The 15,712-nt window shown below is 36.7% G+C and overlaps 1 protein-coding gene across 3 annotated transcripts in view; it reads left to right on the top strand.

Moving 5' to 3' along the window:
- Positions 1 to 15,712, top strand: part of RALGAPA1 (Ral GTPase activating protein catalytic subunit alpha 1) — a gene marked incomplete at both ends in the record, with an annotated part of 259,063 nt that overhangs the window by 33,278 nt on the left and 210,073 nt on the right. For all 3 annotated transcript variants that reach the window (XM_080708297.1, XM_080708295.1, XM_080708296.1), the window contains 4 exons: positions 4,059 to 4,116; positions 7,975 to 8,018; positions 10,129 to 10,306; positions 15,531 to 15,646. In XM_080708297.1, the coding sequence (XP_080564423.1) occupies positions 4,059 to 4,116; positions 7,975 to 8,018; positions 10,129 to 10,306; positions 15,531 to 15,646 (396 nt within the window). The remainder of the gene's footprint in view (positions 1 to 4,058; positions 4,117 to 7,974; positions 8,019 to 10,128; positions 10,307 to 15,530; positions 15,647 to 15,712) is intronic.

Genomic DNA, 15,712 nt, shown 5'->3' with positions numbered 1-15,712 from the left:
GTGAAGGAAATGATAATCTTTTCAGTAAATATTGTTGTTGAAAAATAATAGCTACATGAAAAAGAGTAAGATTGGGCTCTTACTAACACCATATACAAATATTAACTCAAAATAGATAAAATAAATGTAAATCTTAAGACTATAAACTTTTAGAAGAAAACCAGGTTCATAAAACTTCACAACATTGAAATTGGCAGTGATTTCTTGGTTATGATTCCAAAGGCACAGGCAACAAAAGAATAAACAAACCAACTTCATAAGAAATAGAAAAATATTGTATATCCAAAGACAATGTAAGCAGAATTAAAAGTTACTGATAGAATGGAATAAAATATTTCCAAATGCTATATCTGAAGGTATATGAATATTCCAAATATAAATCCTAAAAATTAGCAACAATAAAAGCAAACAATACAATTTAGAAATAGGTAAGACTAAAATAGATAATGAATCTCCAAACATTTTTATATGACCAATAAACACATGAATATCACTCATCATTATCATAATATAACTAATCATTAAGGAAATACAAATAAAAACTATAGTGAAATACCACTTCACATTTGTTAGGATGGCTACTTAGCATGAGTTACCTTGCTCCAGCCCTTTACCTTGAGTTTGTTACTATCTTTACTTGTAAAGTGTGTTTCTTATAAGCAGCAGATGGATGGGTTCTGGTTTTTAATCTATTTTGCCACTTTATGTCTTTTTATTGGGGAATTGAGGCCATTTACATTCAGTGTGATTATTGAGAGAGCATTTTTTTTTTTTTTTTTTTTGTGGTACTGGGGTTCCTGGAAGCCCTTCTACCTCCGGGCTACACTCCCAGACCTATTTTATATTTTTATTTGCAAACAGGGTCTCTTAAGCTAGCGCAGCTGGCTTCGAACCTGTGCGATCCTCCTGTCTCTACCTCCCAGGCACGGGGATTACAGGAGTGCGCCACCACGCTAGGCGAGAGATAACTTTTAATTCCTAACATGTTAAGATTTTATTTCTGTTTGAAATACTATTTATTCTTCTTTGCTTAGTTGTCTGCTGGATGGAAAATCTTGTTTCTCTGGTTCTAGTGTGTATTACCTATTTCTTCATTGTAGTTAATCTCTGAGTATTTTCTCTAGCGTTGGTTTTGAAGACATAAATTCTTTTCATTTCTGTTCATCATGGAAGCTTCTTATTTCCCCATCTAATTTGATAGTTTTGCTGGGTAGGAAATTTTTGGCTGGAAGTTGTTTTCTTTGAGAGTTTGGAATATGTTACTCCAAGCCCTTCTGGCTTTCATGACTTGGTTTGGAAAGTCTGGAGTGATTCTAATTTGTTTGCCTCTAAATGTCACTTGACCTTTTGTTTTTGTTGCCTTTAAGATACTCTGCTTGGCTTTTACATTGGTTATTTTGACAATTATGTGGCGTGGGGAACCTTTTCTTTGATCCTGTCTAAATGGAGTTCTATAAGTTTCCTGGACCTGTGTATCGACCTCTTGCTCTATGTTTGGAAAATTTTCTGCTATTATTTCATTGAAGAGATTATTGATCCCTTTGGTTTCACCTTCTTTTCCCTCTATTCCGATTATTCTTAGGTTAACTCTCTTAAAATGGGCCCATATTTCTTCAATGTCAGATTCCTGCTGTCTGATTTTTTTCTAAGTTATAAATTATGCATTCATTTTTGGAGTGATCATCTTCTAGGAGCGAGATTCTATTCTCCCTGTGGTCTAATTGATTGTTTATAGTTTGAATTGATGCCTTTACTTCAATGATCGCATCCTTTATTTCTTTTAGACTCTCTCTAAAATCTTTTCGAAAGTCCTGTATTATTTCTACAGTTATATTCCTGATTTGATCTTCTGGATATCTCTGAATTTCTGTGTTATCAGGTTCTGATATTATGGGGTTGTGGGCATTCATTGCTCTATTGTTCCTCTTTCCCATGATTTCAGAAGTTTGTGCCTTCTCTGGGTTCTTCCGGGTCATTACAACTTCACTTAGGGTTCTCTGGATCTCGAGTTTATGGTATTCTCAGCCGCCACTGCTCTTTTACTGGGTTGTATCGCAAAGTCTCAGACCCAGGGAGTTAATCGAGTCTGTGCGAGACCGTGGGGGAGCCGAGCTGGGCGTTTTCCCACGGGGAGCTGCGACTAGGGAGGGTGTGGTATCTTTGCCACCACTACTCCTTCACTGTGTTGGACTGCAAAATCTCAGACCCAGGGAGATTATCAAAGCTGTGCAAGTCCCTGGGGGTTTAGAGCTGGGATTTCTCCTGTAGGGGCCACAGTTTCACCTACAGTTATGGTGCACGCTGATCTGGAGCTGTTGCAGGTGTGGTGAACTCGCTGCTGCTGCTGGCAATATGGCGCCGCTTCCATGCCCTCAGCTGCAAGGCTGGCGTATTTCTTTTCTAGTTTTTAGTTCCGTTCTGAGTCCCTGGAAGGCGTGATGAGCTTGGCCACTGGGAGTTTTAGACGTTCTTTGTGTTGAAAGAACTGCTGAATTACACCTTAAATATCTGCAGCTGTTCACTTCAGCTCCTTGTTTATCTTTCCTCTCTGGATCCTGGTGTATGATGGTGCCGGTACGGCTCCACAATGTGGGCTGGTTTCTTGTCTGGTCTCTGGTTGTTCTTCTAGTCTTCTTTTTCTCTGTCCTTTGTGTTTACATTTTTTATTTCTCTGCTGATAGTGTTTTCTGGCTATGAAAAGCGCTGATTTTGTGGCAATAGAGATCGAGTGTTAGCAGGACTCGTAAACACTGGAAGTCCTCACTAAGTTCGCATAGTCTTGCTAAGTTGCTGAGGCTGTCCTCAAACCTGTGATCTTCTTATCTCAGCTTCCCAAGTATCAGCATTATAGACGTATAGTACTGTGCCTTGTTGGATCACTAAATTTAGTTAGAAAAAGGATGCGAGATCAGGTTTTTTGTTTTTTGTTTTTTTGGTGGTACTGGGGTTTCTGGAAGCCCTTCTACCTCCAGGCTACACTCCCAGACTCATTTTATTTTTGGAAACAGGGTCTTTTATGCCAGCGCGGCTGGCTTCGAACCTGCGCGATCCTCCTGTCTCTGCCTCCCAAGCGCGGGGATTATAAGCGTGTGCCACCACGCCTGGCGTAAGATCAGGTTTTAATCAAATAATCTTTCATTCATTCCTTCTTTATGTTTACTCTAGAAATTAGTTCTGTCAGAGAAATAGCTGGCCAATATATCTCATTCTGTAGGCTCTTTTTTTTTCTAGTATTGGAAGTGGAACCCCGGGACATTCTGCATAGCTTCGAGCAACACCCCCAGCCCTATTTTTTATTCTTTATTTTGAAACAGGGTCTCACTGAGTTGCAAAGGGTCTCACTAAATAGTTGAGGCTGTCCCCGAACCACAATCCTCCTGTCTAAGCCGCCTAAATGTTGGGACTACAAATATGCGCCACCATGCCCAGCTATTCCTTTTCTGTTTTTTTAAATTTAACTGACTAGCCAGGTATGGTGGCGCACGCTTGTAATCCCCGCGCTTGGGAGGCGGAGATAGGAGGATTGCGCTGGTTTGGAGCCAGCCTTGCTGGCTTAAGAGACCCTGTTTCCAAATAAAAAGTATAAAATAGGTCTGGGAGTGTAGCCAGTAGGTGGCTTCCAGGAACCCCAGTACCATACACACACACACACACACACACACACACACACACACACACACAAATTTAACTGACTAGTGTCATCCGTGGTACAGAAATTCTAAGAATAGTAAATAACCATTTGGAAATATATCAGCATTAGTATTTCATCATTAGGGAGAAATATATTTACTTTCTTTAGCATTATAAATAATAAACTTTACTAATTTTGTGTTCCTAATCTTTTTTGGTATTGCTTGTTTCTTGGGGGGGGGTTGTTTCAAATATTAATCATGTATATGGTGAAATAATGCCAGCACTATCAGATTAGCTCACAGGTTATTTTGTATTTATAATACCATCTTACATAAGAAACTCTAATAGACTTAGTAAGGTCCTTCTTAGTAACTATCTCAGGGGTTATGGACTCATTCTTTTGCTTTGTTTATGTTGATTTTTAGAAAATTTTGCAGCTTCTTCCAGAAAGAATTCATCAGCGATGGCAATTTCATAGTATTGGTAAGTAATGTAAATGTAAATTTCATATTTGAAGTAAATAAAATTGAAAATGCTGTATCATGGATTGGTAATTATTTGAATTGAATTAATATACTATGCTTCACTAACAAAATTAAGTTGGGATGGTGGTGTATGCCTGTAATACCAATACTTAGGAGGCTGAGACAGGAGGATCACAGGATTGAGGAAAGCCTCAGCAACTAGGAAGACTCAGCAACCAAGTGAGACCTTGTTTCTGAAACAAAACAAAAGTTCTGGAGGTATAGCTTGGAGGCCAAATGCCCCTGGGTTCAATCCCCAGTACCACAAACAAATAAAACCAAAATGAATAACACAGGAACAGATCAGGGGAATATAAGATAAAAAATTAGGTGAGGGGTTGGAAGTATAGATCATTGGTGGAGTGTGTGCTTTACATGCACTTACTTAATTTCTAGAACACCTCTAATATATGTATATGTGATTTCCCAGGAAAATGGCATTTGTTTTTGTGCTCCACCTCTTCCTTTTTTCTGACCACATTAGCAGTGATGATAAAAGGATAAAAATAAAATGAAAGTTGGCTCAGCATCAAAACAAATATATTTGTGAATCAGAAATGGAAGAGAAATGGAATGGAAAGTGCCAAGAAAAATGAAAGCTATGTGTTTCATTTGGGAAAGCAAGCTGTGGGAACTGGCTATTTGTCCCACTAAGGAGAATAAAAGAGATGAGAGACTAAAGTTAATCTTACTGCTCAAACGCCAAAATAAGGCTTCCCAGCTCCTGAAAATCCACTGAAAAGAAAAAGGAAATCCTACAGTGGATTACTGCCCAATACCAGGTAGGCAGGAGGTCACAGACTTACTGTTAGCAAGAATTAAGCCAAAATACTTACTGACTTGGTGTCTGGTTCTGCAGCAATCACAATATGACTTTTGAGTCTCATTAAATGACTTTTGAGTTCTCATTAAAAAACTTCCTTTCCCCCTCCTCAGATTAAAAAGAAAGAAAAAAAAGGCTGCAGACTTTTTTTTGCGGTGCTGGTGATTGAACCCAAAGGCATTCTACCACTGAGCTACATTCCACATCATTTAAAAACTTTTTGAAGGAAATATATTTGGTTTATCTTTGTAATCCTAAGATTGGGAAGGATATCTTAAGACATAGCATGTACACAGAAAATGTGTGGTGATTGGACTATTACATTTGAAAACTTAAATACCCCTCTTCAACAAAAACAAAACTTAGTTACTTGGTAGAACAAATTTTCAATTCATAGAATGGACATAGAATTAGTAGCTAAGATGTATAAGGAAATTCTCATTAAAGAAAGAAAAAAGAAACAGACAACACACACCTGTAATCCTTTTACTTTGAAGGCTAAGACAGGAATATTGTAGGTTTGAGGACAGCCTCATCAACTTAGTGAGACCATGTTTCAAAATAAAAATGAAAAATAGGACTCAAGGTGTAGCTCAGAGGTAGAATGCCCCTAGATTTAATCCCCAATAACAACAATAAAAAAGACAACCATTTGAAAAATGTACAAAGGACATGAGAGATAATTCACAAAAAATTGCTTGGCCAAATAAAAAGATGTTGAGTGTCACTAGAAAATGAAATGAAAACATTAAGCTTACTAACATTCATTATATTATCAAATATTATATCATCGGTCAATGTATCATGTTGCAAACAGTGTGATATACTAGAGCACTCTCACATTCTTCTATGAATACTGTTAATTGTCAGAATTACTTTAGAGAAAAATTTCCAATATTTGGTAAAGTCGAAAGTGAGAAATTTATTTTCTGTTTATATAGCCTAGGAAGAGTCACATATATAGGAATTGTGAGAAATAACATTTATTTTACTATTCTGATACCAGCAAAAGTTTGAAAGCAAGTTAAATGTCTTAATATAAAGAAGATACATTTTTTGGCATATACATATATATATTTAAGCTTAAACAATTTTATTATTACACAGGTGGAAAGAAGAGACAGAATTATAAAGCACTACAGTGCCTTGAAACTAAGACACTCCAATTGTATATTTGTATAGTAGAATAGTTTACAACAGTTAAAGTGAATTAACTAGAGTCATATTGGTCAGTGTAGATACATTTCAGAAGCGAATGATATGAAAAGCAACTTATAAAAATGACTCATTTTATATGATGATATTTGTATAAGGCTTTATTTATTTATTTTATTTATTTATTTATTTTTTGCGGGTCTGGGGATGGAACCCAGGGCATTTGGCCTCCGAGCTACACCCCCTGCCCAATTTTTAGTCTTTATTTTGAAACAGGGTCTCACTGAGTTGCGGAGGGCCTCACTAAGTAGCTGAGGCTGTCCGCGAACTGCGATCCTCCAGTCTCGGCCTCCCAAATGCTGGGATTCGAAGCATGCGCCACCACGCCCGACTTGTATAAGGCTTTAAACAAACCATCTCTAAATTTTTATGGATTAATAAGTAATAGTATAAAAATGTTTTTGGAAATGGTTAATACCAAAATCTATATAATTGTTTTTCTCTGCAGAAGAAAGGAAGGAAATGATAGTGTTTCACTGATATCTGTATGGTTAAGTAGAACATTAAGGATAATATAAAGAGCTGGGTATGGTGGTGCACGCTTGTAATCTCTGCACTTGGGAGGCGGAGACAGGAGGATCGCACTGGTTCAAAGCCAGCCTCGCTGGCTTAAGAAACCCTGTTTCCAAATAAAAATATAAAATAGGTCTGGGGGTGTAGCCTGGAGGTAAAAGGGTTCCATCTCCAGTACCACCATACCACCACCAAAAAAAAGATAATATAAAGAAACAAAATTTAATTAAAAATTGTAACAAACACGAACCTGTGTTTGAATTTGTTCAATGTGAATGGATGTTTGTTATTTTTTCTCAGTATTTTATTATAGGTTTGAAATCTCTTTATTTAAAAGAATAAAGGAAACCGGGCATGGTGTCCCACGCTTGTAATCCCAGCACTTGGGAGGCTGAGACAAGAGGATCCCACAAATTCAAAGCCAGCCTCAGCCACTTAGTTAAGCTCTCAGCAACTTAGTGAGACCCTGTTTCCAAATAAAATAGAAAATAGGTCTGGGAGTATAGCCCAGAGGTAGAAAGCCCCTGGGTTTTATCCGTAGTACCACAAAAATAAATAAATAAATAAATAAATAAATAAATAAATGGAATATAAAAGACTTTGAAATTTAGGAAAGTAGTGTAATGGAAATATTAGAGATGGATATTCATTTGGTTAAGTGAAAAATTTCTTCAGTGGATTGCATTTGTATTATTGATAGAGAAAACGTTTTATTTAATTATATTATTAGTCTAAGTAAGAGATAATAGATTGTTGTTTCAAATGTAATTTTTGGCCTACATTTTGTCAATAAAGTAAATCATGTTTAATTGTAATAATGTGTTGGAAAGGTGACTTTTTTTGTACGTCCCTCTGGCCGCCAGTTTGGCCTTAGAGATACCAATGTCACCAATAATAACTTGGAGGTTGCCAAGGACTTGTTTAAAAGTGTTAGCAAGTCTGACCGAGAACTCTGACATTTAGAAATAGATAAGAAGATATGGATATTTAAAATCATGTCTTTTGCCAGGTGTGGAGGTACATGCTTCTAATCCCAGCATTTGGGAGGCTGAGACAGGAGGATCACAGTTCATGGACAGCCTCAGCTACTTAGTGAGGCCCTTTGCAACTCAGTGAGCCCCTGTTTCAATATAAGGAATAAAAAATAGGTATGGGTGTGATTCGAAGGTAGAATGTTCCTGGGTTCCACCCCCAGTACCACAAAAAAAAAAAAAAAGAAAGAAAGAAAGAAAGAAAAAGAAAAATCATGTCTTTTTTTCCCCCCAGGATTGATTTTAAAGAAACTACTCCACACAGGAAACTCTTTAAAGGTATAGTAAAATTATATTTCTTTTCTGTGACTTTTTAACAACAGAATAATCCATACGTGCCACCTAATTCCACTTTTTCTACCTCAACTTTTTCCTGAACATTGTGGAATTCACTTAAAATATTGCTGCAAAGCTGGGCGTGGTGGCGCACGCTTGTAATCCCCGCACTTGGGAGGGGGAGACAGGAGGATCGCGCAGGTTCGAAGCCAGCCGTGCTGGCTTCAGAGACCTTGTTTCCAAAAATAAAAAAGTATAAAATAGGTGTGGGAGTGTAGCCCGGAGGTAGAAGGGCTTCCAGGAACCCCAGCACCATCCCCCCCAAAAAAGAAAAAAATTAAAAAAAAAATATTGCTGCATACTCAGTATTATAGTATTGTAAAATTCAGGAGACTGAAACTGGAGGATCGCAGTTCATGGACAGCCTCAGCTACTTAGTGAGGCCCTCCACAACTTAGTGAGAACCTGTTTCAAATAAAGAATAAAAAAATAGGGGAGGGGGTGTAGTTTAGAGGTAGAATGCCTCTGGGTTCTATCCCCAGGCCCGCCCCCCCCCCAAAAAAAAAGTGTAGAAATATGTATTAGCTTGACTAAGGTGTTGAAAACTATTATATTTTGTAACTTACTCACTAGAATGACTTACTCACTAGAAATCTTTCTTTTGTGAAAAATTAAGTAGTCATTCAGTTGAGCTGGGCGTGGGGGTGCATGTTTGACTCCTAGTACTTGGGAGGCTGGGACAGGAGAAGTGCAGGTTTGTAGCCAGCCTCAGTTACTTAGTTGGGCCGTCTGCAATTTAGTGAGCCCTATTTCAAAATAAGAAATAAAAAATAGGGCTGAGGGTGTATATCTGAGATAGAATGTCTCTGGTTCAATCCCCAGTAAACTCCCCACCCCCACAAATCTTCATTTTACCTTAGCCATTTTTTGGTGGAAGTGAGGGTCTCACACACACACATCTTGTGCTGTGGAAAGGGAAACTGCCCTAAAGGCATCTTGTTATATAGCTTAGGTAAAGCTGCATATTATAAAATATACTTTTGGCATCAAGACTTGGGTAGCAGAAATACAAAAGAATAAGTCTTCCAGTACTTTCTGCTATCTGGCTAAACTATGCGAGGAGGCAGTAGTTGAATGGCTTTGACAGTGGCCATTAATGAAGAAGGCTCTGGTAGGGTAATTTCCAAAGTACACATGTGGTTAGGTTAGTGAAGAACTGTTTTGCTTGTTGAAGATTAGTTTTTTTCTCTTCCTCTTTTTCTTTTCTCTTGCTGGAAAGCATGAATTTACTGATTCAAATATTTTCTTCTCTGTGTATGTATTGTTATAGTTGCTTTGAGTAATAGGCTAAAGTTCCTGAATTGCAGCTTAGAATCAAGTAAGACCAAAGTTCCTGATTTGCAGTTTAGAAGCAAGTAATTAGAAAAATGAGAAAATTTCAGAGAGCTTTTAAGTAATTGAGTAATAATTTTACTTTTAACAATTTTAATTGTGGGTGGATGGGTACTGGGTTTGAACCTAGGGGGATTCTACCTCTGCGCTATACCCCCAGCAACACAGGTTCTCCCTACCTTACTACAAACTATCCTCAAACTTGTGATCATCCTGTCTCAAGACTCCCAACTGCTGGGATTACAGGCATATGCAATCATGATAGGCTTTAACAATTAAATTTATAATTTTAATATTTCAGAACTTTTTAGGGACAAAAGAATTAAATTAGAAGTGCACCAGAATCCTATTATCATTCCTTCTTTACCAAACTCATAGAAAAGGAAAGTCATGGCCCTCCTTCTGCTTTTTAAACTAGGCTAGTGGTAATGGGCGTTGGGGAAGGAAGAAGGTAGACAAGAAGCAAATGGGTTTCTGATTTTTCACAAGTGAAAATTATGGAATAAAAATTGCATAATGGTTTTAAATAGTTACAGACTGAGTTCATTCTTTACTCATTAAAAATTCATGAATTCTGATTTCAAAATATGGAGTTGAATAGTTGCCCTTGGTATAATATCTACCCTCTTTTGTAGTATGTCATTCTGTAATCATAATTTAGAGTTATGTTCTGAAGAGGAAGAAAATATTTTCATTAACAATAATACTATTTTCATTTTAGATTAGACGGGAAGGTGTTCGTCTTTTCTTATTATGGTTGCAAGCTCTTCAAAATAACTGTAGCAAAGAACAGCTCTGGATGTTTTCGTGCTTAATCCCTGGGTTTTCAGCACCACAATCTGAACACGGACCTCGAACTTTAGATAATCTCATTAATCCTCCACTCAACCTTCAAGAAAGTAAGATTTATGAGATGGTACCCATTAATATTTTTAAAATTTTTCTTCATAGTTTCTTAAAGTATTTAAAAATATCTATACATACGTTAAATCCAAGGCAAAGTTTTAAAGTGTGGGTTTATTGCTATTTAGGTATGGTAAGGCATTGGCAACAGATCAAGCTATTGAAAACACAGTTTGTTACAGTTTTTAAGAGGAAGGGTCCTGGGGGCTATGTGTGGAAGTACTGGTGTCAGTCAGAAGGCAGAGGACCAAGAATAAATGTGGGCAAAGCCTTTATTGTGGTTTCTGTGGGAAGGAACTATCACACTGGAGTAAGCCCGTTCAAGATTAGCTAGTTTGAATAGTTTTAGTGGGTTCTGGAACATAAAGGTTGATCTTAATTGTCTGGAACCTGGCCCTGGAGTGAATTGGACAAGGAAGTAATGGCCCTGAGTGTGACTGTAGAGGGCCCTGGGTGGTTAGGACCAGGGAGTAGTGGTCTTAAGTATGAGTATAGAAGAGGTGGTGGGGTATGAGCTCTATATTGATTTGTTTGCATATGAAATGCAATGTTATAGTCTAGCCATTTATTATTTTTAGGAATTCACTTGGAAGAAACATTTTTTTCAGTTAGCAAGGCCTTGAATGTGGAATATCAGAAACATATGGTCAAAATGGACCATTTTATATTTATCTTTAATTTCTATTATGTATCATCTTGTAACTTGGAGTTAATTTGAGTGTACATTGAAGAAAAATTATTTCTTTGTACAATAGATGACTATAAAAATGTTAAATGTAAATTGATTTTTATATAATTACCCAACTACATGTTTATTATATATTTACATAAAATTTATATTGCATAAAACATATACATATTTCATATAGCTTATATATACATATTTTTTGATACTGGAGGCTAAACCCATGGGCATTGGAGCTACATCCTCAGTCCTGTTTTTTTAATTTTGAGACAGGGTCTTGCAAAGATGTTGAGACTAGCCTCAAACCTGCAATCCTCCTGTCTCATCCTTTTCAATACCTATAAATGTGTGCCATCACATCAAGCTATTATTTTTATTTCTAAGTTTAAATTTTGAGGGAGTGTACTATGATTGAATTCAGGGGTATTTTAACATTGAACTACATCTATTTTGAGACAGATGGATCCTTGTCCAAAATAGTTTGTATTCTAAGCTACAAAGCAAGTAATGGTAAATTTAAAGTATGAATATAATACCTTGCATTTTCTTGGATCAAAATGGACTATAATTAAAAATCACGAGCAAGAAGATATAGAGGAACTATATCAAGATATGAAGATTGAACAATATACTTGAGTGAAAACTGGACCATAGAAATGAGAAGAAATTTAAAAATTTCTACAATCAAATGAAAATGGAGACATAACTTATCAAAATCTCTAGCACATGATGAAGGTGATCTTAGGAAATTTTATAGCATTCAGTGTGCATATTAAAAACAAATAGAAAGATTCCAAATAAATCATGATGCATCTTAAGGCCCTAGAAAACTGAAAGCAAGCTAACCCTAAAGCCAGTAGAAGGCAGGAAATAATTAAAATTAGGACAGAAATTAATGAAAAAGAATAAAACCTTACAAAATATCAGTCAAACAAAAACTTGGGTTTTTTTTGAGAAGATAAACAAGATAGACAAACCCTTAGCTATCCTAACCAAAAGAAAAATGACCCAAATTAATAAAATAAAAGATGAAGTGGGTGATATCATCACAGATACTATAGAAGTCTAGAGGATCATCAGGAACTATATTGTAAACTTATATTCCATTAAATCAGAAAACATAGATGAAATTAACAAATCCTTTGACACATACAGTCTATCTGAATTGAAACAAGAGGATATGAAAACCTAAACAGCCCAAAACAACCAATGAGGTTGAAGCTTCATTAAAAAGCCTTCCAACAAAGAAAAGCCTGTGCCCCATTGGATTCCCAGCTGAATTGTAAATGACCTTTAAGGAACAGCCAAGCCCAATGCTCTTTAAATTATTCCATGAAATAGAAAGAGATGCAGTACTCCCAAACGCATTGTACAGAGCTAGAATGTTTTTGATACCAAAACCAAATAAAGATACCTCAAGGAAAGAAAATTATAGACCAATACCCTTGATCAATATAGATACAAAAATTCTTAATAAAGTACTAGCAAGTCACATTCAAAACACATCAAGAAGATTATTACCACAGTTAAGAAAATTGTGTGCCAAGTTGGTGGCATTCCAGAGATGCAAGACTAGTTAAGCATACACATGTTAATAAATACGCAATCCATCACACAAACAAAATGAATGTCAAAAACCACATGATCATCTCAGTAGATGCAGAAAAAGCATTTGATAAAATAGAACACCTATTTATGCTAAAAAAACTGAAGAAATTAAGAGATAGAAGGAACTTATTTCAACATCATAAAGGCAATATGTGGGTTTTTCTTGAAAGAGGGACAAGTCTAAGAAGGCTAGCAGAAGGCCCGTTGACCTCTACTGGGTGGTGCTACCAAGTTGCAACTTCTTTGTGCCACCACACCTTTAGTTTTCTCCCTATATTGTTACTTCCAATTTAATAACTTAGTGATTTTGCTCTTTGTGGTGTGTGTGTGTGTGTGTTTTCTCACTAGCAGACTTTTGTAATAAATACTATTATATCATCTGGCTAGAGCTGCCATAAAATAAACTATAGACTGGGTAGCTTCAAAAATTGATATTTACTTTCTCATAGTTCTGAAGGCAGGAAGTCTACAATATGAGGGTCAATAGGCTTCGTGTCTGGTGACCCCTTTTCTCAGTTTGCAGACTCCACCTCTCCCTTTATCCTCATTTGGCCTTTGGCACCACCAAATGCAAGCCCTCTGTTTTTCTTTTTTTATGTAAAGACACCAGAGCCTGGGACTTATGACCCCATGGATCCTTCATTAACTTTTATAAGGCCCTGTCTCCAAGTACAGTCACATTGGGGATAAGAGTTTCAATATATGAATTTGGGGAGTACACAATTTATTCCATGACAAGTACTCTGTTGGGTACTTCATCTTATTTGTAATTTGTATTTCTATAGGTTACAGAGTTTATAGTAAAACAAACTATACCTGTAGCATAAAACTTTAGAAAAAATACCCAGATGGCATAAAATCTGTCAGCCCAAAGAGGCTACTTATGCCTGCTTACTTACATTATATGTATTTTTGAACCATTTAACAGATTTAGGGGAGGGTGCTAGAAATTGAATCCAGGGACATTCTAACTCTGAGCTCGAACCCCAGCCTATTTTATTTCTTTTATTTCTCACATTCTTTTATTTTATTTCTAAGTTGCTGAGGGCCTTGCTAAGTTGCTAAGGGTAGCCATGAACCTGTGATCCTCTTGTCTCAGCCTCCCAAGTACTGGGATTACAGGAGTACACCACCATACCTGGCACTATAACCCTATCAGGGCAGGTATCATCATCATCATCATCATCAGTTTCAAATGCATTTGTGACTCTTTTCCCATCCTTTTTAAGAATAGAAGTTTTGCATTTTCGTCTACAGGACATGGAAAATGTGGAATATCTATATATTCTTCTGTAAACCTAAGAGGTCCTAATGGAAGAGGTCTGGTGATTTTTATAGCCTCACAAAATAAAGCATTCATAAAGTGTATTCTGCCGAGTGTGTTGGCGCACACTTGTAATCCCAGTACTTGGGAGGCTGAGACGAGAGGATCACAGTTCCATGGCCAGCCTCAGCTACTTAGTGAGGCCTTCCACAAATTAGTGAGACCCTGTTTCAAAATAAAGAATGAAAAATAGGGCTGGGAGTGTAGTTCGGAGGTGGAATAGCCCTGGGCCCAATCCCCAGGACTGAAATAAATAAGGAAGGAAGGGAGGGAGGGAGGGAAGGGAAGGAAAGGTAAGGAAAGGAAAGGAAAGGAAAGGAAAGGAAAGGAAAGGAAAGGAAGAAGAAAGAAATGTATTCTGCTATGGGGACAGGGTGGTACAGGAAATCCAAAGTACAAATGATTATGGTTATTATTCTTAAAGAGTAAGCATGGTGGTTCACACTTATAATCCCAGTACTTGGGAGGCTGAGACAGGAGGATCACAGGTTTGCGGCCAGCCTTCAGTTACTTCAGCTCTCTGCAATTTAGTGAGATCCTGTTTTAAAATAAAGAATGAAAAAATAGGACTGGGGGTAGGGGTATAGCTTGGAGGTAAATGTGCCTGAGTTTAATCCCCAGGACTGCAAAAAAAAAAAGGAATAATTTTTAAAAATGAGAAATAACATATTTATTATTTAAAAACTGGTGTAAGCTTACTTACTTGGCTAGTATTTACTGAAAGACAGTTTTAGAGACCTGCATGTGTTAAATCAGGTATTGATTGTGCTGCTTAGGAAATACTTATATAGTTCTGCTAGCTTGTTTATTATCTTGCATTTGCATTTGTTATAATGAATTGTTTTGAATACCTGAAATGTAAAGAATATATAAGTATAATTATAATGTTACTTTGATGAATATGTTTCACATTGCAGTTTTTTAATGGACACTCCTAATGTGAATTTTAAATTATCAGAAGTTCTTTGTCAAATGAGAAGTCATACACTTTTTTTTTTTTTTACTACTGAGGATTGAATCTTGGGCATTCTACCTCTGAGCTACATCCCATACCTTTATTATTATTATTGTTGTTGTTGTTATTGTTATTGTTATTATTATTATTGTGGTACTGGGGTTCCTGGAAACCCTTCTACCTCTGGGCTACACTCCCAGACCTATTTTTATATTTTTATTTGGATACAGGATCTCTTAAACCCGCGAGGCTGGCTTCGAACCTGCATGATCCTCCTGTCTCCGCTTCCCAAGTGCGGGGATTACAAGCGTACACCACCACACCCGGCTCCGATTTTTATTATTTTGAAACAGGATCTTGCTAAGTTGCTGATGCTGGCCTCAAACCTTAAAGTTTATGCTTGTTGTGATTGACTATCAAGAGGAACTTGGATGCTTTTTTAAAATTTTGTGCTGTGGATCAAATTTTAGGCCTCACATGGTAGACAAGTGTTCTACATTGAGCTATGCCTGCAGCCTTTGACCTCAGATTCAGATTCTGTCATTAGATAGTTTTCAGTGCATATATGTTTTGCAGTTAAAATTTACTTGGTGAATTTATTGTGTTATTAAATTTGTTTTGTAATTATATTCTTTTATCTTTTGGTAGCTCAAGTCACTATAGAGGAAATCACTCCTCTTGTCCCCCCTCAATCAGGAGATAAAGGACAAGAAGATCTCACAAGCTATTTTCTTGAAGCACTTTTAAAATACATAGTAATTCAGGTACATGCTATCTTCTTTGATATCACTTCCTTTGCTATCCTATGTGGGTAATCTTTTTTTTCTTCT

The sequence above is a fragment of the Muscardinus avellanarius genome (genome assembly GCF_963383645.1).
Source record: "Muscardinus avellanarius genome assembly, chromosome: 12".
NCBI classification, from domain to species: Eukaryota; Metazoa; Chordata; class Mammalia; order Rodentia; family Gliridae; genus Muscardinus; species Muscardinus avellanarius.
This window is presented reverse-complemented; position numbering and strand designations above follow the sequence as displayed.